Source organism: Cynoglossus semilaevis, chromosome 8 (assembly GCF_000523025.1).
Source record: "Cynoglossus semilaevis isolate Cse_v1.0 chromosome 8, Cse_v1.0, whole genome shotgun sequence".
Taxonomy (NCBI): Eukaryota; Metazoa; Chordata; class Actinopteri; order Pleuronectiformes; family Cynoglossidae; genus Cynoglossus; species Cynoglossus semilaevis.
Genome location: NC_024314.1, coordinates 18,649,348 through 18,671,244, shown reverse-complemented (window position 1 = coordinate 18,671,244; position 21,897 = coordinate 18,649,348). Strand labels below are relative to the sequence as shown.

Sequence of the window (21,897 nt, the reverse complement as noted above, 5' to 3'; positions counted from 1 at the left end):
CGTGAGCTAGTTCTCCATTCAGACCATCAAAACAAGGGTGGAGGGGAGCCGACCAACAGTCGGTATGGTTGAAGGTGTAAAAACCTGCAGCCCAAAGAGACGACTTTACAGATGCATCCAACCACACGTCTCAGCCCACTCCCTCCACCTGTTACCTATAGTGATGTCAGCTGTGATGTTTCCGTCTGTGACCTCTGTAAATGAAAGAGGAGACACGTCGCTCCATTTGGTGAAGGCGATGCTGAAGGCCTTCTTTGTGTCGTCAACGTTGAGTGTATTGGGAAACTTGATGATCCTGAGATGAGAACAAACATTTACTCACTGATATTCAGCCAATGACAACAGGGCTATACGTGAGGCAACGAATAATAACATTGTGGAAGAGGAGGAGACGAGATGAGGGGAGATGAGAGAAGAGGAGAGTGAAAGCATAGTGAAAAGATCAACACAGATGTCATTCCTTCCTGTTCACTTAAATGACAATAAGATCAACTGTAGGAAAATCATGTTTTAATTCAAGTGGAAAAGGGACAGAGCTGATTGATGACTGCAGGTCCACTTACCTGTAGGTGATGTTGTGGTGAGTCCACTTGTGTCCCACAGGGTTGATGGCGTACCGTTTGACTCTCTGGTGCTCAGCAGATCTGGACGTCCCGCTGCTGTCACTACACACCTGAAATCATGTCAACCAATCAGCTGCTGTCTTTCTATGGTCATAAACTGCTGCTACATCAGCTGACCTGGGTTTGAACTGCTCAGTGTAAGATGTTTTTAAAGACCAGGACCACTGTGTGGAGCTGTACTTAAGCCTGATCTTTGACCTTCATGGAACAACTTTCACTCCGGCAAGAAAAACATCCTGATGCATTTAAATACATGTGTCGGCCATTAGTTTGTGCAGGAGAAGAAAAAATAAAAAATCCTCGCTCAGTGAATCATTGTTCTTTGTAAACTGTTTATACCACAAATAATACAACAGAAAAATACATGTAAAAAACATGATTAATGTCAGAAGACAAAACAATATTTATGTAACTCAGCAGAACTGTAAAGTGACACCAAGCGATCATGGTCCATGTGTACTGGCTGCACATTGATCCATGTGATTGGCTCACATGACGGAAGTTGATGCCAGATCTGAACCATGTTATGCAAACATGTTAAAACCTTTGATGTGTTTCTCCTTTGACCAAACGCTCTCTCACCCTCAGATGTCTGTCACCCACATGTGAACTGTGTTCTCCACCTCCCACCCCCCCCACCCCCACATTCTCCTGCCTTCTATCAGAGAAGACTACTGTTAAAGAAACAACCACTAAAAAACATGGCTAGTGTTCGACTGAAAATGATGTCTTTACAAAAACAAGTGGATAATCAAGAGACCTCTTCTTGGATGACATCAGAGGCTGTTCTACTGCTGTTATATACAGTATATATATATGTGTTCTACCATATACTATACATGCACTACAACAATCACTCTGCTGAGCAGCTGCTGCTCCTCCTACCTGTGCATTATTATTATTATGACTAATATCAGGAAATAAAAAAAAACATTAAGAAGAAAATCTCCTTCACCACAGACCCACATCAAGTTGTCCTGCCTCTGGATGTGGATCAGGGAGCTGCTCTGAACAGAGGCACAATTACACAACACCACTGCTAAGACTGCAACTTTTCTACAGTGAACAACCACAATGAATTCTAAGAATGTTCTGAGGCTGGGACTGTTAAAGCACTGAGTCAGAGCTAGTACCGGTCCGGTACCATTTCCAACTCTGTAGCTGGGTCCTACAGTGATTCTGAGCAGGTGACTGTTAGAGATGCTTTTCTGGCTACATGAATGTGTGAAGAGTACACATTGATCATATAGTGTTTGGAGAGTTAAAGAAAATGAATGACTATTTATAATTTATAAATATGACGTTTTTCTCTTTCAACGTATTTTGTCTCCTCAATTCTTAGATGAATTCTATTCTAATGTTTCACTTTTTACTTTTCTGAATCACAGCTGTTGTGACTGGTATAATTACTAAGTTATATTTTATCTTTACCTTTTTTTTTTCCAAAAGTACTCACCTTCATGATGAACATCACCAGGATCCACAGCTGAAGAGGAAACATGGTCAGGTCTAATCATCTGTCAATCAATCAATCAGTTAATTGTCAATGAATGACCGGTCAGTCAACACGTGATCCCATCAGAACTAAAACAATTTTCCGGCTCCCTCGGAACTTTTCCACTACCGACCCTGGAGACGCGTAAAACCGCAGCGCGCCCGGTTCCAATAGAGACTAACAGGAAACCAGAATTATCAACGATGAATCCCGTCAGTGGCTCCGTTTGTCCCCATCGGTCCTCTGTGTCACGAGAGGATGAAACCAGTTCGACAGAGACCGGATCCGTTTCTGAACCTTCGTTTTGGAATCAAGTGAGTAAAGTTCTTGGACAAGTAGGTTCGATTTACTATGGGGTTGCTCCGGAGGGGCGGGGAGAAGGGTGTGTGTGTGTGAATAAGAGAGGGAGACAGAGAGAGAGACGCATTCATATCAAGGGGCCAAAGTTTGACATATTTACAAGGGCATTTTATCCACAGGCTAACATTCAGCTGTTCCTGTTTCTCTTTTTACTCTTAACTGCCTTACATTGTTGCTGTTTTTTAACTATATTACTTTTTCAAAAATTTCTTATGGCTTTCACTATGGCAAACAGGTGATAATACAACGTAATATATAAAAAACACAAAAACCAGTGTGTGTTTGTTGTTTCTTCAGTCTTGACCCTGTACCATCTCACCTCAAAGGTCAAGGTCCCTTGCAGGTTCCAGCTGTTCTAACTACATAAACAAACACCCCGACTGACTGTGGTCTAGGAAGGCCTCCCAGGGGCCCCCAAGTAGAGGGCCACAGGTAGCATCACACTGAGGTGTTTTCCTCTGTGTAGCAGCAGATGTGGAGCATCTGTTCAAACAGAACCACGACCTGACGCCGCTGCTGGTTTCACCATTACCCGGAGCTTGGACTAAAATAAACCTGCTCTGAGACACACCCTGTCTGAGAAGTTTATGTTGGATCAGGGTTTTATCTGAAATGCGACTCCTCAATTCTGCTTTCTGAAGGACCAGGACAAAAGGCTGGTCCTGATCCAAACAGCAACCAGAGTCAGGTCTGGATCTGAAGAAAGTTCAGGATTATCAATAATACAGAGAATCCCTGTTCTGGACCTGCAACAACACGAAACCAATGTAACTGATGAACCAGACAAAGCCAGAACAGGACCACAACCCAACCAAAATCAAACTTTTTGTTAAGTTACACTTGGTATCAGAATCGAGCAGAAAAGATCTGAAATTAGGAACCATTTCTAAGTGACTTACCTTTGGTTAAAAACACCAGTTGTACTAAAAATATCATCTTTATAAAAGTGTTGAGAACTCGCTCACTAAAACTGATATTTCCATAAGGAGAAAATACCTTTAACAATAAATTAAGTTAAAAATGTCACCATAATTTTTCAGATGTGTTGACAGAGTTCCTGTTCCTGTAGTGACTCAAAGGATGAGCAGCAGAGTAATGGATTTCTAAAACATAAAATTCAAATAATAATAGTAAAGTTCTCATCATTCATTGTTTTATAGCAGTACTGTAAATAAATAAAGATAACTTTGAGAGTTTTTTCTTCTTCTCAAAGTTATTTGTAAATGTATGCTATGTTCCTGCAGGTCATGTAACATACCTGAGGTCACATGACCTGTCTGTCTTGTTGAACAATGTGAAAGCCCCTCCATGAATGATTTTTGTTTCAAATATCAAGATCTGGACGTGGACTCAGTTCTCAGATGTCCAGTTTCCCATCATGCTTCTGTCCGCTGGCAGCGGCCCTACAGGGGCCTCTTGGCCATCGTCCAACCAACGCAGAGGTCGGAGTGTCGACTGAGAGACGGAGACGACTGTCAGAGCAGGAGAAGGACGAGGATTTAATGACACGTACGTTCATTCATCTGTCCGTCTACGTGTACTCACACACTCATTCACACACGCAGCAGCAGCAGGTTCCCACATCTCAAAGTCACCTCGTCTTCCTTGTTTAAATAGGCTGCGGGTCGTCATGGTAACCAGCGGCAGAGACAAAAAACGCTGATCCTTCAAAACGGCAGTCAACGTACAAACGCACAACAATCACATGATCTTCAAAACTTTTTTTTAATCATAAACATTTTAAGAGGATGAGAAAACAAATCATATTTACACACAATCATGTCAATGTGGAGGACAGGATTCATTATATACAAAAACAATATTGTCCTCAGCCAATAATGCCAGACTAGACAGAAGAGGTTCACCTTTGGCCTTTGAAATAAAGATACTACCGATACTTTTAGATAAAGTCTGCATCTCTAAATCAAATGTTTATTAAAATGACCTTAACAAAACCAACACCATGTCTTCACTGTTTACAACAGACAAATGCAGTCCACACACTGTGGTATGACACTGCCCCCTGCTGGCTTAAAATATTAACTTCATCACATCAGCTTTACTGCAGGTACTAATAATCAACAATATTTCATTTATTTTGTTATTATTTTAAACATCTCTGTCAGCGCTGTACTTTCTTTAGGTTTTGATTTTCTCATCCAACGTCACAAAAATCAAAACCTAAAAAAACAACAGAGCAGCAGAAAACCGCACTGAAGTCTCGTCCTGTAAGAGGAAAAAAAAAACCTCCCCAAAAACACACACACAGCTCTTACTGTCAATCATCCATCTGTTTGTACCAGGTCAGAGTTGGTCATCGCGTCCTCCTCCCTATTGTCATGCCGACTTCCTGGTCATAAACAGCTGCCAGACAGATGTTTGATGAAGATCAGAAGATGATCAAAGCCTGGACATCAGTCTGTCAGGAGCTGCTGCGTGTGTGGCCATGTGAACATCCATCACTGTTCTGTAGAACAGAGAATCGGGTTCAAGACTGAAAGCAAACGTTGTCAGTGTTTAACAAAGTACAAATACTCCAAGTTATCAGAGTACTAACACACTCTGATAACTTGGTTTAGACTCCTGCTCGTACAGGTGTGTTCACTTAGCCTAGCTCTGCCTCCGTTCACTGTAATATGAATGTTAATGCCCTACATGTGTGAAGACGGAGTTCTGTGATGTGTCTTTAGTGAACACCAGATGCCCACCAGCCTGGTCAGCTAACACACCAACAGACTCTCTGTGCTCGCATCATCAGCAGCAGCAGCCATGTTGGTGAAGACTGAGATGACCTCATCCCTGTGAGCTCCCTCTTACTGCCAGAGTGCCCCCAGTTGCTCAGCAACCCCACCTCCTACATCACAGTGGCTGTGAGATAGAAGCTGCAACGTCTCTTTATGCCTGGATGTACAGGCGATGATGTAGAGCAGGGATGTAAACGTCAACTAAGCCCAAAGACAGTTCTACATCTAGTACTGTTTATGCCAGAGAAGATCGTTTGTAAAGTAATGTAAAAAAAACAACACAAAACAACCTTTACATTTTGTTGATTTTTGCTTGGTTGCATTTAGCATACTGAACAGTTCAATTCATTTGTTTAAACACTTTAAAAAAAATTTCCCTATTTAGTAAGAGTTTAAAATTAAATTATTTAAAAAAAAACTTTTGTTTTAGGAAACAATTTTCCAAAGTTCACCACATGAACCACTGATGTATGAAAAAATATTATATATATTATAATATTCATACCAATTTATTCGGAAAAACTATTAATATAACAAAAAAGTTATTTTATTTTAATACGTTTTAGTCTTTGTTTGTGTTTATGTTAAGCTAAATGTATGGGTCAGTGTAGCTAGGTTAAAGCATTTTGTATAATGACTGCTAGGTTGCATCTTGCAGTTTATTAGCAACACTTTTAACGTCCAAGTCATTGGCATTGGAAATTTGCAAATGAAAAATAGATACATTAATTTCTCTTTTTTTTTTGCCAAACTAAAGGCAATTTGTTACGCACTGGTGTCATTAAAACAATAATTTAAGAACGTGTATAAAACTGACTTCATGTCTGTCACGATGACAAATGGGTGCACAAAGGCTAACATTTAATCGAGCAGTACTTCAGTCACTAAAACTTCATTGAATTTGTCAAGAACACGCGCTAACATTATACTGACGTCACTTCTCTTCACTCTTTATATGCAGCTAGAGGTTAGCATGTTAGCCTCTCTTATGAGCAAATAGCGACAAACTAATTGACAATGTTGCTAACAGGCGGTTTAACGGGACACCTTCCGAACTCGTACCGTCGTATTTTATTTAGTTCTTTGTTCATTCTTTAATATTCCGCCAACTGAGACAAATATGGACCACTTACTGGAGACGAAGCCTCGAAAATCTAGGCTCAAATGAAACATCACAGTTATTGAAGTCCATTTTCACTCATATTGTGGAGAAGCGGGGAAGTCACCGCCCAATCTGAGCCCTGACACGGCGTTTGTCGGTGAAACCAGTCATACATACGGCACAAAAATCTAATCTGATTCAATTAATGTGAGCCGAATTGCTGGTACACAGACAGTGACGTACAGCATTCAACGACGACTTGCTAAGAATGATCAAATAATCGATATATACCTGAGAGGAAACACGTTAGCATCACCTGCTAACGTTATCGCGGCACAGACGAAGTCGAGCCGCTGCGGCAGTGACGACAAACGGAGACACGGGCAGGGGACGTCTGTCCTCCGTGTCTGTCCTTCATGTCCTGGCTTTAGAAAAGCCACTGGCTTCAGCCGGAAGCCCAGAGTCAAATTGCACCCCTCACAGACGTTCCATCCGGACATTTGACCGTGATCTCTGAGGAGACGCCTCCTCCGCTCGGAAGTAAGATGTCGGCCACAGACCAGACAGTCAGCTGACAGAGCACGAACCGGCCGCGTTCCATTTATAAAAACAGTGTTCTTTTCCTGTGTTACCCCTGCTGCAGGAAACGGTATGTTCCCCGGCAAGGTCCCTGTGTTTGACTCTGATTCTCTGGTATGTCGGAGACGAACATCGGCCCTGTTCTTTCCTTTTTTGTCGCTTTATCAACACACACAATGCGATACATGATGAGGATTGGAATGCGTCCCTGCTTCTCAACTCGTCGGTCTCTTCCCCGAGTTGAACATTACCTTGTTCCGCATGTCATCACTTTTACACCGACGTGTGGAGCTCTAGTCTACAGCTTTATCACCAAATCAAAGTAACTGGCAGCCACAAAAACGATTAATAAATATATACCATTTAAATACGACATATGTAGAACAGAATCTTACCTTTGTTGGACATACAACAAAATAATATACTTACAGCATTTAGCTTTTATAGCAAAGGAAACAAATACAGATATCTCATTGTTAACCTCAGACACGACACTCCTGTGTCTCCTTATTCCCCCCATTCTCAGTCCAGTAATGTGCTAACCCATCATAGAAAAGAACAATTTAAATGCAGTCACTGATGTTTATTTATTTGTCGTTGAGTGATGAGGTAAATAAATATGAGGTAATATCACAGTGTATGTTTAGTTAATCAGCAGCTCTGAACATCAGATTATAGTAGATCCAAACAAACGAATAAATAAATAAAGTTCAGTTTGTTACATGACATCCACAAAGAAATCAGCAGGGTTTCCTGAGGTCATGTTGTTGACAGACTGCCTGGAACTGGAGGAAAAATCTTGAGCCTGACTCTGTGATGGAGCTGACGTAGAGGCCGTAGAGTCTTTGTTACTGTGTTGACTGGTGATGGAGGCCAGGGGCTGATGGTCACTCATGTCAGCCGTAGTCTCTGCTGGTCTGCCTCCTCCTCCTCCTCCTTCCCCATCGCCCTCCTTAAGTCTATCACTGCAGTTAGATCCACTGCTGCAGCTTCCTGTTAATGAAACAATCAGAAAAGTGATGTATTAAACAACATGGAAACACATCGGAGGACACAAAAGAAGACAGATCAGGAAACTCCTTTACCATGGTGACTTCCTTCTCCCTCGCCTCCACCTTCTCCTCCTGCCCAGGTTGGCAGCTGAGAGAGCATGTGGCGAGAACTGTAGGGATGAGGGACAGGGGAATGTTGGAGGACAGCTGGCGACCACTGGTCCTCTTCCAATTCTTCTTCATGATCCACCAGAGACAACAGACCAAGATCTAAAAAAAGAAAAAGTCAGAGGTGCCAGAAACCAAAGTAATGAATGTCCAACTGTTTCCCATCTACACAGAGTAACAGATAAAAATGTTAATTATAATATTAATACCAATTTCATTTTTATGTCATTTAAAATTTTGTGCTAGTGCTAGACAACAGATAAGATAAAAAAGATTTAAAATCACAAACAATAACCAAGTAAAACAGCAGCACAGACAAACAAGAACCTGCTTTTAATTAACAGTTTTCTTTTTCTGATCTGGGCGAGATGTGGGAGGTTCCAGCCACTTACAGCCCACGGGCCATGAGTTTGACATCTCTGCATAAAAGCATAAAGAAAGCAGAAGTATGTGACCTTCATAGACTCACCTGCGCAGATTTCTCCAAACACGTAGTAGCACTGCTCCGAGAACGTCACCTTTCTGACCGTGTGGCGGATGTAGCCGCCCTTCAACAGGTTCTCCGCATACTTCCTGGCTTCACGCCGGTCGGTGAAACCTTCCACATTTCTTTGGAGCCAGTCGACAACATCCGAACCTAAAAGAACAGCGAGAAGATAAAACATCTAATAAAAAAAAACTCAAGACAACAGTGACCGACAGGGGGTATCAGTGAGAATGATCACCATAGTAACTGAAGAGAAAACAACAATCACTTCATCACTTCATTATACTATCATCTCACCAATGAATGCATTGGGAATGGTGATCTTCAACCACATCCTATCTCTGACTTCCAGGCCTGACTCAGGATTGGCCAACGCCTTCACGACAGCTGTGATGTCACTGTGGATGGTCAGCTGTTTGTCCTCATGGTTGTCTGTAGAAATAACAGCAGTCAAAGGCAATGTCTAGGGGCACATGTGCTGCAGTGGCTGATGGAAAATGTACCATAGTGTGGGAGGAGTCTCCCTGTCATGGCAGCAGTGTGAGAAACCCAGGCAGCAGGGTCAATAGGTCGCACAGGTTCACCTTCAGGATGGAAAGATTAGCATTTGGGTCACATGGATTTATAGAAAAGTTACACAAGTTATACTAAAGATAACAAAAAGGTTGAAGATTCGAACAAATCCTAAACCATTTACAACAAAAACACTATTATTTTAAAGAAAATTTTAAATGCATGTTACTTCTAATTTTTTTCCTCTGCTTCTGTTTGTGACCTGTTCAGTTTATGGTGTAGCCCATGGACAGTTGAATTAAGTCTGAAGTCACAACATATATCTTCAGACAAATTATACCTTTCCATCTAAATTCTAAAATCTGATCAAAACAAAAATTGACCTTAGCTTTCACATGGGAAATTAAACCATGTGCTCTGTGACTTACTTCTTGGCAGTGTGAAACAACTGTGTGGGTTTGGATCCCAACACTTGGCCACTGTTAGCGTCACATCCCTGCTGGAACACAGATGTAACAAAAGACAGATGTTTTAACTGTTGAAAATGTGAGAAAATCTCCTTGAAAACCAGGAGGTCTTCAACATGTTCAGGTCGTAAACCTCAAAATGATTAAAAGGGGGATATTAAATAGGAGGAGAGTAGATATGTACAGAGGTGGGGACATGAGTACCACAGAGACCATCACATGCAAAATATTCCTTAAAACAATAAATCCTACATTTAAACCAACCATTGAGTTTATAAACTACTTCGGTCATTCAAATCGTTACTACTAATGTAGTACTTTATAGCCTTATTAGTAGTACTAGAGTACTGACCCCGGTTGGTGGACAACATCTCTCAGGACTTTTACTGCGTCATCGTTGCTCATGTTTTCAAAGTTGACATTGTTGACCTGGAACAGAGAACAACTTTAGTTCCAGCAGTATCTATTATTACAGTAGTACCTTCCACAGTAAGTATGGTCATTAATTATTTTACTTTGTACAATTGTTTTATATTTTATCACATTCTTTTAATGATATCACATTACCAGTAACAACACTTTAGCATTGTTTCAGTACAGGTACCGCAGTAGTACTACAGTATTACCTGCAGTAACATGTCTCCAGGCTCGATGCGTCCATCTGCTGCTACAGCTCCGCCCTTCATGATGGAGCCGATGTAGATTCCCCCGTCTCCTCTGTCGTTACTCTGACCAACGATACTGATACCCAGGAAGTTATACTTCTCTGAGAGGGTGAGACAAAGGGGTGAGACAGAGGGGTGAGACAAAGGGGTGAGACAGAGGGGTGAGAGACTTAAGAGAATGATTTCTACTTGATATCTCTGTGAGATCATTTTATTGACAGCTGACTCTCATGGCCAGTCTCTGCTCTGGACTCACCCATGTTTAGGGTGACAGTGATGATGTTGAGAGACATGGTGGAGTCAGTCACACTGCTGAGAGACACTGGCTGATAGAGAGAGGGAGAGAGAGAGAGAGAGAGGCAGAGAGTTGATGAAACAGACAGACTTCAGGAGAAGCCTCTGCAGAAAATAACAGGAGCTTTACTGTTATTTTTACATGTGTGTGTGTGTGTTTACCCTCTCCATCCGTTGGTTCTTTGGTTTGCGGTGCCGTCGTCGCTGTCGTCTAACCAGTCGTGGCGAGGAGCTGCTGTTCTCTGTTGATTGGCTGAATCTTATTTGTCATAAAAAAACACAACAAGAAAAAAATAAAGCAAAACAAACCATCAGAGATGAAGAATACTGAGCTGACAAGTAGAACGTCTGCTGCAAGTCTTTTATGTGTCGCACAATATAAAACTGAAGTAACAGTCACATGACCTACAGTGGCCAATCACAACCTGAGGAGCAGAGCAGCCTGAACAGATTTACTGGAGCAGAAAAAAGGACCAGAGGGCAGGTAATAAAACAAACTCACCAATCACAGAGGGTGAGGTGATGGTTGAAAACAAATTAAATCATAGTTAAAGTTAGTGTGGATGTGCGTGTGCTTTAACCACATCACTGCACACTGAGAATATGACCGATATTGCTACTTATTTTAACTTATCTGCTCTTGCTTAAAAAGACATGTGGCCTGCATGTCATCTTATCTGAGTATACAGTAGTAGTAGTATACAGTAGTAGTACACAGTAGTGTGAAATAGTGTATATGCCTCATACCTCCCGCCTGAATCTTCTTCTGAAGAGCAGAAACTCGTCGTCTCCAACTCGCTGCTCTGTTGGGGGGATGGACTGTCACCTGTGACTCCCGTCCCCGTTCCATTCTGATCTGTTCGTGTGTGAATGTGGTCAATCAGATGCTCACCTTTAAAGACAGCAGGCAATCAGATAGTGATAGTGAACTACTTGTCATTGTGACACAACACAGCACTGCACACAGCGAAAAGTGACCTCTGCTTTTTATCCATCACTAAGTGGAGCAGGAGGCAGCTAAAGCACCCGGGGAGCAGTGCGTGGTTCCAAACTTGAAACCCTCTGGAGCCAAGTCCACTTCCTTTACCACCAAGCCACCACTGCCCACTATATGACAATAAATGACCCTATGTCACCTTACCTTGGTTACAGACATATTTTTCTCTCCTGTTTTGCGCTGAGAAGGTTTGTGTGACCTCTGACCTCTCATGTTCACTAACAGCTAGAGCACTGAGACAGAGAGAGAGAGAGAGAGAGAGAGAGAGAGAGAGAGTGTTAGTGAGGAAGACAAGATATTTTGTGCACTCCTTATCTGTGTGTGTGGTCAAGGTACAGCCATACTTGTATGGGGATAAAATTAAGTTTGGAGTTAACATTATATTTGGTTGACATTTGTAATGGTCAAGGTTAAGAAGTAAAAAGTTCTCTTAGGTTACAAGTTCAATTCCACCTTTTCCCCAATACCAGGTTGGGTTGCACAGAAAGACACCTTGTGTAAATGGCCAATGTGGTAATGGATAATAAAGGGAAGGAAGTAGACTAGGATTCTAGGAATTTTCTCTTGAACATTAAAAGAGTGCCATGTGAAGGACACCTGTGACCTGTAACAGCAGAGTGAGGTCAAAGGTCTGATGGGTGTTCTTCTACTTTATCTAGTAGAATCTGTTGGGTATCACTATATACACTGGAGGAAAACGATTAGAGTAGAACAGAACCAGAGGGAGTCAGCTGAGACGCTGTCCGTGGTGCTGATGGACAGTGGCGTGTTACTTACTGGAAGGATGGAGGTCTGGAGTGCCCGATCCCACCTGTTCGCTCTGTGGGAGCCAGGCTAGTGGGCGTGGTCACTGACTGAACTTCTGACTGACAGGTGTCTGAGGACACCACCTGAGGACAGAGAAACCTGTCAGTGTGTGTGTGTGTGTGTGTGTGTGTGTGTGTGTGTTTGTATATATATTTGTAAGTGAGTGTACAGTGTGTGCCTTACCCAGCAGACGACTCGTCCATTCACACATGGCAGTCTGACATCATCATCACTGATCTCCTCTTTTACCACCCTGTTGACACGCATCATCATCATCATCATCATCAATATTTTCATCATCATCTATACATGCATATTAACTAACTTAACCTGTTCGATTACTACTACTGCAAATTACTATCAACAGCCCTCGGTAACTTCATCATCACTGTGACCGACATACACTAAGAGCCACTTCAGTATATACACCACAGACACCGGGTCTCAGCTCAGGAGAGTAATTATGGGATGTGACTGAGCAACAGATTTGAACCTGGCAAACAACTATTGTTTGATACTATCCTGCTGATACAGACATGGATGTCTGAGGAGTGTTTTTAGTATCTACGGTAAGAATAATAAAACCAGTTTTTATGGCAGGGTTGGACCAACCCGGGGACGAGCAAACTGTACCTAATCAAGTGGCGGCGCTGTGTAATCAAAACGATGCTGATCACGTTACTCACCCAAAGTCGTCGTCCTCCGACTTGAAGAAAAATCTCACGTTTTGTTTGTTCAGCACCTGTTTGAAGTCCGCCAGGGTAACGCGCTGCGCAGGCACGTTGATTCTGATCAGATACGGAGTGTCCTGGTCTTCCAGATGGTAGATGACCCGGGTCCCCTCCGTCATTCTGACTCTGCCCAGAGGAGTCCTGCTCAGTCTGGAGTAGAGGAGGTGAGGTCTGACCTCGCCTCTGTTAACTCTCTGCTTCCAGATGTTTCTGCCGCTCCGCTGGTGCTGATGCGCTGTGATGAACAGACTCCTCCGGATGTAACCGTCACTACCCTATCCGTATCAAAACCCCGATTTCTACTGCGCATGTGCCAAAATGTGTTTCGTGTTGTGTTAAAATATATAAACTAACAATATATAACGAACCAAACGTAAATGCTACGCAGACTTTAAAACAGGTAAACGACACAAATTACGTAAAACTTAATTCCATCCCACCGGTGCGATCGTTACGGGACGAGTGATGCATTCATCCTGTGTTAATTAACTATTAGTGAAGCTGCATATAATGTTTTTAATCTACATTATTATTTAAGTTCTGTTTTGTGATTCTTCCAAACTAACCCCATTCTTTTAAAGAAAACTATTCGCTGTGAATGTTCGAAATTCGTTCTTCGTCTTAATCCGTGAAGGTAACACATCCTAGCACGATCTAAGAGGAAGCAGCTGCACTACTGCACGTGCGCAGAACATATCGGGTTTCTGGGATGGATGGGTTCAAGCTTTAAAACTCGCACCATTACGGGGAAACTACTTCCGGTTTGGCCCTTTGAAGTAAGGCATAATTAAATGTTTGTCAAAACACTGAACCATTAGATTGCACAACACACTATACAGTAAAAAGTTTATACTTGGCACTTCCGGCCTAACATGTGGGAAAATGAATCAACTGTTTCGGGAATACAACGTTAAACTTTGACAAACGTTAAACGCCTGTAATAATTAAGGCAATGTATAGCTTAATGTTTCTGGCAGCAAATGTGACATCTTATATTTTCGTTTCTTTCTGAAATGTCAACACAACTCGTTAGATTTCGTTAGATTAGATTTTTCAAAATGAGTTACTCCATTTACAGGACAGTCTCTTTTACAATGTGCAACAGTGGACAAACTAACTGCAACTGCACAATCTGTTTAATGATATTTAATTCAACCAGAACCTGTGTCTGAGTCAGTAGATGACACTAAAAGATGACACTTAATGCAGGGATTTCTTAAAATAAACCCAAAGGCTCTCATTTTTATGTTGTAAAATAAAAACTAATAAAATAAAATCTCAGACCTTTTTAATTTATGTTCACAGCTGCACGGTATGCCTGTGAGAAGCTGAAAAAATCTTAATACATTTTCACTCATTATTAACATGTAAATTAATTTAAACATATTGATTTTTTTTTTATTGCTACAGTGTTAGCAGAGGGATCCAAGAGTGATTGGCACTGATCAGGAACAACCTGAAGAGAGTCTTTATTGCTGTTAATACAACAACTGAAACATGTCAGTGAAGGCATCATGAAGGCCACTCAGGTGAATTCTGCTGGTTTCTTCTTACTGGTCATGTGTTTCAAAAATGCTGTGGTGCATTTCCAGTTTTAACAGTATGTTTTAAAAAGTGTGAAATTATATGACTAGGTAAAATCTATCATTTAATCATGATTCTTAACTCAGCCTATTAACAATCAGCCAATCAGAGCCATGCATGTTACACAAACGGCTGTATTGCTGCCCATTATATGGGCTGCATCATCAGCCCCTTTAGAAAATAGAATTCTTAAAATAATTTCCTAAATAGATTTTATACAGAGCAAAGAATTAATATTACAGTGTAAAATATTTTCTAATATATTAACTTTAACTGAAAGAATTCTTCAAAGCTTTAAAAATGTGAATCCTACGAGGACTTAAGTTCATATAAAGATAGAAAAACATGATCCTTAAAATAAAACTTCAAACTGTACCTCTTGTCATTTTGTCTGTAAACTACGATGACCTGAAGCAAACTTTTTATTAAGCACTATTTCTAAAGTAGGCCAGTTCAGTTCCTTACATCTGAACTTAGATAAAATAACCTGGATGACTGACAATCTACATGAACAACTCTTTCTGAAGGCAAAGATAAAAATAATACTGATTGACCTACACCTACACCCTGAGTTAAATTCAATAGAATACATATGGAGTTAACTAAAGATCAAGGACAAAAAACATGAAATCTGGATGAGCAGGAGATTCTGCAAGAAAGACTTCGAGCTGAAATACGTGTGATTCTTTACAGAAAATTAAATAAGATAAAAATAGCACAGATATCTTAAGATATCCCAGGTTAAGAATTGCTCTGTATAAAATCATCAGGAACAAGTTTACATTAATTTAATTATTCTAGGTTTACGATTATGTCTTCCACATCACTTTCTATTATTTTCTTATTTCTATGTAAATAATCAGATGGAAACATGAGTTCAATTTCACTCTGTAGCCCCTCGGGGCATCATCAGCTGACTGATGAACCAATCATAGCCTTAATCCTCACGCCAACACATTCATGTCCCTCAGAGCTATTGCATTAGCAGGTGTTGTCGTACCAGGCTGTGGGGGAGGTGGGGTGTGGGAGGAGGAAGAAGTGATATTGATGGAAGGAGATGGCTCGTTCTGATTGACAGGGGTGGAGCTAGTCTGGAACAAGATTTGTTGTAAGGTCCGTTTTAAGTTTGGATGAAGGCGAGACTGAGTTTGGTAGAAAATTTCCACAGCCGCACACTTCATGACCCCAGCAACCATGTCCTCATACAGCGGCACTGTGTACATCCTGGACGTCTGAGGACGGAGAAAAAGTTCACATTCACACTGACTGGCAAAAGACAGTTGCTTACAAAGGATTGTGGGAGCAAGTATCAATGGCTGCTTAGACTGCAAAAGCAATTCATCAAGTCCTTAAATCAATAATTACAGATAACTCAGTTGATTACCAGGTACAAAACACATTTTTAGTCTGTTGTGGTATCAGCAGAACTCAGCTCACATGTTTGTGCAGGAAGGCCCGAACACGTTGCAGGTCTGGATAGAAGGTGTTCCTGACGACCAACTGGAGCCAACGGATCTGAACCTCAGCATTCAGGTCATCAAACAAGGACGAGTATGACGATGAGAGGCGCTGCATCACATCTGCCAAAAAAAAAGGTCAAAGCATTGCAGATTAGACTGAACCGGACTCCAAACAGAGAACTCAGACCTGATGGGTTGAGTTTCCAGTGGTGGTCAGGATTCATCTTCTTCAGCTATTCCCATTTATACAGTTACTGTACTACTTATGTGTTATGTGTGTCACATATTAATGGCCATTTGGAGAATTGAACCAATCATTAAACAAGCCATTGAACCAATACATCCATCCATCCATTTTCATCCGCTTATCCGTTTCCGGGTCGCGGGGGCAGCAGTCGCCACCCAAATCACATTGCACCGTACCAAACCTTCCTGCAGGTGGTGAGTCCACTGGAAGGTACCAACCGCCCTAACCGGGATTCGAACTTGCCCAGGAGGTGAACCCTGGGGTTCCACACCAATGATAGAGACATTGCCTCTGGGCCAAAGCGCCACTGAACCAATACAGCATGTGCTATATTTTGCTGGTTAACTATATCTCCACCAAGATTGGACCTCAGTAAGGGACAGAAGTCTTGAAGGGACTCCCAACAGGATTAATAAAGTCCTACCTATGTACCTATCTACCTGCAGGAGAGGGAGAAGCCACAAGCTCTTTACAGTAACAGGGTAAGCTACAAATGATGCATACTAACCCTCTAATACCCAGGACTGTCAGTCCTACCTTGTGGCAGAGGTGAGTGGTCCAGCAGGCGATCTAAGAAGAGGACGATCTGAAAGGTGCTCCAGCCTAAAAGATCAAAGGTTGTCAGGCTCTGTGTGTCAGGGGGGTTGCGACTCCTCCACAGATCACATAGTTCCTGAACTGGCTGAATAAGAGCGCCCCCTGCTGAAAGGTCTGGTTCATACAAAGGAGGTCCACAGCCACTGAGCCAGCGTTCAAACTCCAGACCTGAGGTGGATGGGATGATGTTGTCACTTTTGTTCTGTCTCAATGCTCTGTGGATAATAGCCTTTCGTAACATATTTTCTATTTTTAAATATTATATTTTTATACTTTTGTGCTTAGAACAAACTGGGACAACAGTCAAATTCCTTGTTAGTGTGGATAAACACACACACACCAAACAAACAAACAAACACTTACCTTCTTGGTGGGCTACATCCTGCAGCTCAGGGAAATAATCCAGGAAGTAGTCGATGAGGTCCTGGGCAACGACACTCTGAAACTTAAACTGCGAAATATAATCCTGTGGAAAAACAGTCCATGACTAAAGGCCATCAAGGAAATCCTGCAGATTTTTGACAGTTTGTGTAAGTGTTTGTCCATACTGACCTTTAGAAAGCAGTCAAAGCGACTAGAGTCTCCACTCAGCTTAGCCAGATATGACACAAAGCAGAAACCTTTCTCATAGGTGAAGAGGTTCATTAAAGAGCTGGGGTTTACACCTGTGCAGGAGAGGGAGGGGTTACAGCTACACCCTTATCACAACGAGCACATGCAGAAATACAAGCCACTGTAAGTGTTGTGTTTGGATGCTGTACCTGGCTCTAGTTTGACCTGTAGTTTGCTCACAGGGTTGTTGTCTCCAAGGAGACGCAGCTGTCTGTGGAGGGCATCCAAACGCACAACGGTCTCCAGACAGGTAAACTCCTCACCTGCAGACAAGGGGGAGGGGGCAATGTCACCTGCAGGACTAATACAGTGAAATATACTGCAAAATGTATATATCTGCCATAAAATCAATAGTATTTGCAAGACATTCAGTAGTATTTTCAGAATACCCTGCCGTATTCATACCATATGCCTCCGTGGTGATTCTCCTCTGTGCGTACGTAGCCAAGCCTTCGCTCAGCCACATCTCCTCCCAGGTGGCATTTGTGACGGCATTTCCAAACCAGCTGTGCGCGATCTCATGGATCACGTCGATGAGCAGGAACTCGCTGCTCTCCAGGATAGAGGCGATGATGAAGGTGAGGCAGGGGTTCTCCATCGCCACGATGGGGAAGGAAGGTGGAAGGAACACAATGTCACACCTAAAGGAAGACCGTGAGTCGATTTACTTGTGTTGTTATTTAACTTGAAAGGGGCTGCACACTGAGAACTCACCTTCCCCACAGGTACGGTCCAAACAGTTGCTCAGCCACATTTAGCCAGCGCTCCATGCTGCCCCCTAGCTTCTTCACCGCACAGGACAGCAAACATGGTTCTGCCCAAACTCGACTCCTAATAACAGGAGATCAAAAACAGGTCATACAAACACAATTACAAACACAACAAACAACAACTCTTGACTGAGACCACAGTAAAAGTATTACTGTTCATGTGAGTGAGAAAGAATTTTTCTAATATTTGCTTTAATTATTAAAATAACCCACTTCTAAATGGATTAAGCATCCACACTGTGACTGGGCATAGCTCTGCCCAGTCCTTTAAGAACCAACCTTGGTCCAATGTCAACATGCTGTAGCTCCCCCACCACTAACGCCACCAGGTATGAAGGCACTGGAGAGTCCATGGAGAACTGGAAGACCCGGTCCGATTTGGAATAGGAGCTGCGAGAGGCACTCATAAGAACCGTCATTCCATCTGGGACCTGCAGAGGGCATCATATTTGTCGTTTTTTTCTGTCTTATTGTCCATTTGTGTTTCATTTGTCACAGGGCAGGACTCACTCTGACAGTAGCTGTGTATGTACTCTTGACAGCAGGAGTGTCAAAACACGGGAAGAAGGAGCGGTTACACACAGAGTGACCCTGAGTGAAGACGAGGGGACGAGACTGACCACAAGTCAGCTCCGTGTCCAGCCACCAGATCTACACATACACACAGAGCACTATTATAATCATTGTCTTGATTTGCATGGTACAAGTGTGTCAGTGTGTGACTTGAGATCTTACCGCCGGCCCGTCTGTGGTGGTGTAGCGGACTGTGACCTGGATCAGTCGGCCTGGTTTCACAGCAGTTGGTAGGCTGATGTTGAGTGACGATCCATAATCAGTAAAGGGGTCGATGCAGTAGGTGAGAGAGGTGGGCTCCTCCTGTCCTGATCCTGGGAGCTTACAGTCTATGGAGTGGATCAACAAAGAAGGATGGGAGTCCAGGATGAGGTTTTGGACTCCGGGTTGGACCATGATCAGGTCCAGAACCAGCCAGCCGCTGATTTCCTTTAAAGCAAAGTTCAACCTCAGGTCCAGGTGGAAGTGTCTCAGCTGGAAGCACCTGAAGTTAGATGCTGAAGCCACATCCACCATTGGACATCGTGGAGACCCAGGACGAAGACCTGGTGAGGGTCGGCTTCTAGAGTCCCCCACACAGTTGACCCCAGAGGCTGGAGGTGATTTCCGGCAGCAGCAGAGTGAAGTGGGGGTCTGCTGGAGATCTGCCATCGTGAGCAGCACCAAGGATAAAGCGCCACTTTGACTGAGAACTAAACCACCGTGAGACCAGGGACTAACTGAACCTCAACACAAATACAAAAAGAAAACCAGGACATACCAGAAATAAAACTTGTCTAAACCAGACCCCAAATCCAGACAAGACCACATTCAAAACCTGATGAAAGATAAACCTCTAAATAGGTAAATACCAAAGGCAAATAAGGACACTTATGATCCAGACCAGGGTTTAGGTCTGGACTACCTACCACTGGTTTCTGACCAACCCACAGAGTGTACTACATCTATATCCCAGAACAGGAGGTTAGTTTTAGACCACTTTCTCAGGATCACCAAACGAGTCTGAGTGAGGTGGCGTCATGTAGACACTGCATCCACAGCAGTAAAACAAACTTCAAGACCAGCTTGGATTTAAACATGGAATGAAGTCTAATTCTCTTTACCACAGTCAACCACCATTTGGAACCTCATTGAAGTAACGGATAATTTACCAGCTTTCCTGAACAAATAACAGAATAAAGCACACTTGGGAACCAACTGAAGAACATACGGTACTGGCTATAAGACTAAGTTAAGCAATGGACCCGTTCAAAATGCTTAAAATGTAACGTAAACCCTGGTTTCACTCGGATCAACGATATCTTTTAACCGTTTAAATCGGATGTAATAACGGTTTGAAATTGTGTAAACCCGGTTTGTTGGAGGTGAGCAGTTGATTTAATTAGCTATTTTAGCTTTAGAACAGCAGTAATGCAGGAGGTCAACGATTGTGACTAACCCCGGTTCACTAACCCGACTAGCAGCGCTGGCTAACAAGCATTAGCAGCAGTGTTTTTCAAAGACACAGCGGTTCCCCCTGACAGCTCTGACCGGCTCCCTGCTCCCTGTCCGGGTCAACGGACCCTTGTCCTCGCTGAGCGTCGGAGTCGGGGGGTGAGTCCGTGTGTAAAGAAAAGAGCCGGAGACAACAGTGAAGACAAAGACAGAACAGTGTTGTCAAATACAGACACAGAGACAGACAGCAGACATAAGAGAAGACACATAGAGGAGGAGCTGTTCCTAAACAGGAAATAAAGACGGCAGGGAAAAGTTTCTGTGCCAAGCAGGGGACGCTGTTGAGCAGCTGCGCTAGCCCCATTTTTTTCGAGAACGTTTTTTTTAATATACTTGACATTATTGATGCGTTTAATGACATTTCTTATGATTATTTGTAATTGTTAACAACGTGATTCAAACGTTTATAATGTATAATGTTGACTTAACTTGTTTTTTGCGATTTCACCGTTTGTGGACTGGTTCATAAATTGTTTTATGATAATTGAATAATTATGACACGAATAATTGAATGTTTTGCTGCTTATAGCTTTAGCATTTGGACAGTCACAGATGTGTTTAGTGAAAGCGTGCACCTTAATGCATTTCTGCTTAGTTTCTCAACTTAATTACCTTAATAACATGTGTTGATTTTATCAATTGCATTCTGAGATATTTATATTTTCTAAATTACTTAAATTGTTTACTGAACAAATATCTTTATAAAATATCAGTCTAATTTCCTTAAAACCTTAGTAAAGTATTAATCTAAATTACCATTACATTTTCTAACAAACCCTTAGTTTAATATTAAAATATTTTCTTATTTTACATCTTCAACATGTTCTAAGTAATAATGTGGACCTTTTCAGTTCAGTTTTTTCTGCCATTTGACCAACTTATCAATTGAACTTTTAATCTTATGAACTTTATTGATCCCACACTGGGGAAACCCACTTAAAAGTTTTATTTAACAGGTAAATCAACACATGGAAAACACAGGAGACACCACAGCAGCTCGATCAATCTGATCATTTTATTGTTTCTGTACAAACAACATGTGACGGCAAGTTCTCTTCACACTCGAGAAGGGTACAGCATCTAAAAGACAGCAGATCAGAGGAAACATGTTATCAGAAGTCAATGATGGTTCAACATTCAAAAGATCTAATCAGGATCTGTTTCAATGCAGGTAAGCACCACTTTTAGTTCCTCATCTTAAAAGTAACAGACACTAATTTTATCACAACCCCATGCCCCCTCAAATGACTAACAGTGGGCCTCAGCCATTGAACTGACCCTTACCCACAAGGCCCTTTCCCCTGACTCACCACTCTGATACGGTGTCCAATCGCTTTGGCTGGCAGGTTGCTGCTGAACTTGGCTCGGACCATCCCACTGTTTCCGTGAGCACGGGTCACCTTCCCCCAGATGACTCTGGTTTTGTTGGGACTGCCGCCCGGCGTGACTGTGTTTCTAAAAATCACAACGTGAAGAAATGAATATGAACCATGGTACATCTTGACTTGAAAGAGCGTTAGGTGAAACTGAACTGGC

At 42.2% G+C, this 21,897-nt stretch overlaps 3 protein-coding genes across 4 annotated transcripts in view; all 3 read right to left on the bottom strand.

The window, feature by feature from the left end:
• LOC103382638 (segment polarity protein dishevelled homolog DVL-3) lies at positions 1-13,729 on the bottom strand. 2 transcript variants are annotated; one of them, XM_025057178.1, is made up of 20 exons: positions 12,980-13,729; positions 12,477-12,546; positions 12,264-12,376; positions 11,631-11,719; positions 11,237-11,381; positions 10,652-10,748; positions 10,452-10,521; positions 10,157-10,296; positions 9,883-9,959; positions 9,492-9,562; positions 9,054-9,134; positions 8,848-8,982; positions 8,533-8,700; positions 7,989-8,165; positions 6,616-7,896; positions 4,755-4,945; positions 2,080-3,950; positions 564-673; positions 156-295; positions 1-84 (listed from the first exon to the last, which is right to left on the bottom strand). In XM_025057178.1, the coding sequence occupies exons 1-15, from the start codon at positions 13,141-13,143 to the stop codon at positions 7,622-7,624; spliced, it is 1,872 nt and encodes a 623-aa protein (XP_024912946.1). In that variant the 5' UTR covers positions 13,144-13,729; the 3' UTR covers positions 1-84; positions 156-295; positions 564-673; positions 2,080-3,950; positions 4,755-4,945; positions 6,616-7,621. The 2 variants fall into 2 exon arrangements, with proteins under 2 accessions (XP_024912946.1, XP_008313716.1); XM_008315494.3 differs by having other exon boundaries at positions 9,492-9,559.
• A 426-nt stretch (positions 13,730-14,155) lies between these two features.
• On the bottom strand, positions 14,156-20,640 carry rnpepl1 (arginyl aminopeptidase like 1). Its single transcript, XM_008315493.3, has 11 exons — positions 19,030-20,640; positions 18,805-18,945; positions 18,574-18,725; positions 18,239-18,355; positions 17,930-18,165; positions 17,674-17,787; positions 17,465-17,577; positions 17,276-17,378; positions 16,853-17,080; positions 16,046-16,188; positions 14,156-15,840 (listed from the first exon to the last, which is right to left on the bottom strand). The coding sequence occupies exons 1-11, from the start codon at positions 19,516-19,518 to the stop codon at positions 15,553-15,555; spliced, it is 2,124 nt and encodes a 707-aa protein (XP_008313715.1). The 5' UTR covers positions 19,519-20,640; the 3' UTR covers positions 14,156-15,552.
• Positions 20,641-21,353: 713 nt separating this feature from the next.
• The window catches only part of rpl35a (ribosomal protein L35a), a 2,963-nt gene continuing 2,419 nt past the window's right edge, over positions 21,354-21,897 (bottom strand). The window contains exons 4-5 of the mRNA XM_008315492.3: positions 21,672-21,816; positions 21,354-21,441 (exon numbers count right to left, since the gene is read on the bottom strand). Coding sequence (XP_008313714.1) covers positions 21,418-21,441; positions 21,672-21,816 — 169 coding nt within the window. The 3' untranslated portion in view covers positions 21,354-21,417. The remainder of the gene's footprint in view (positions 21,442-21,671; positions 21,817-21,897) is intronic.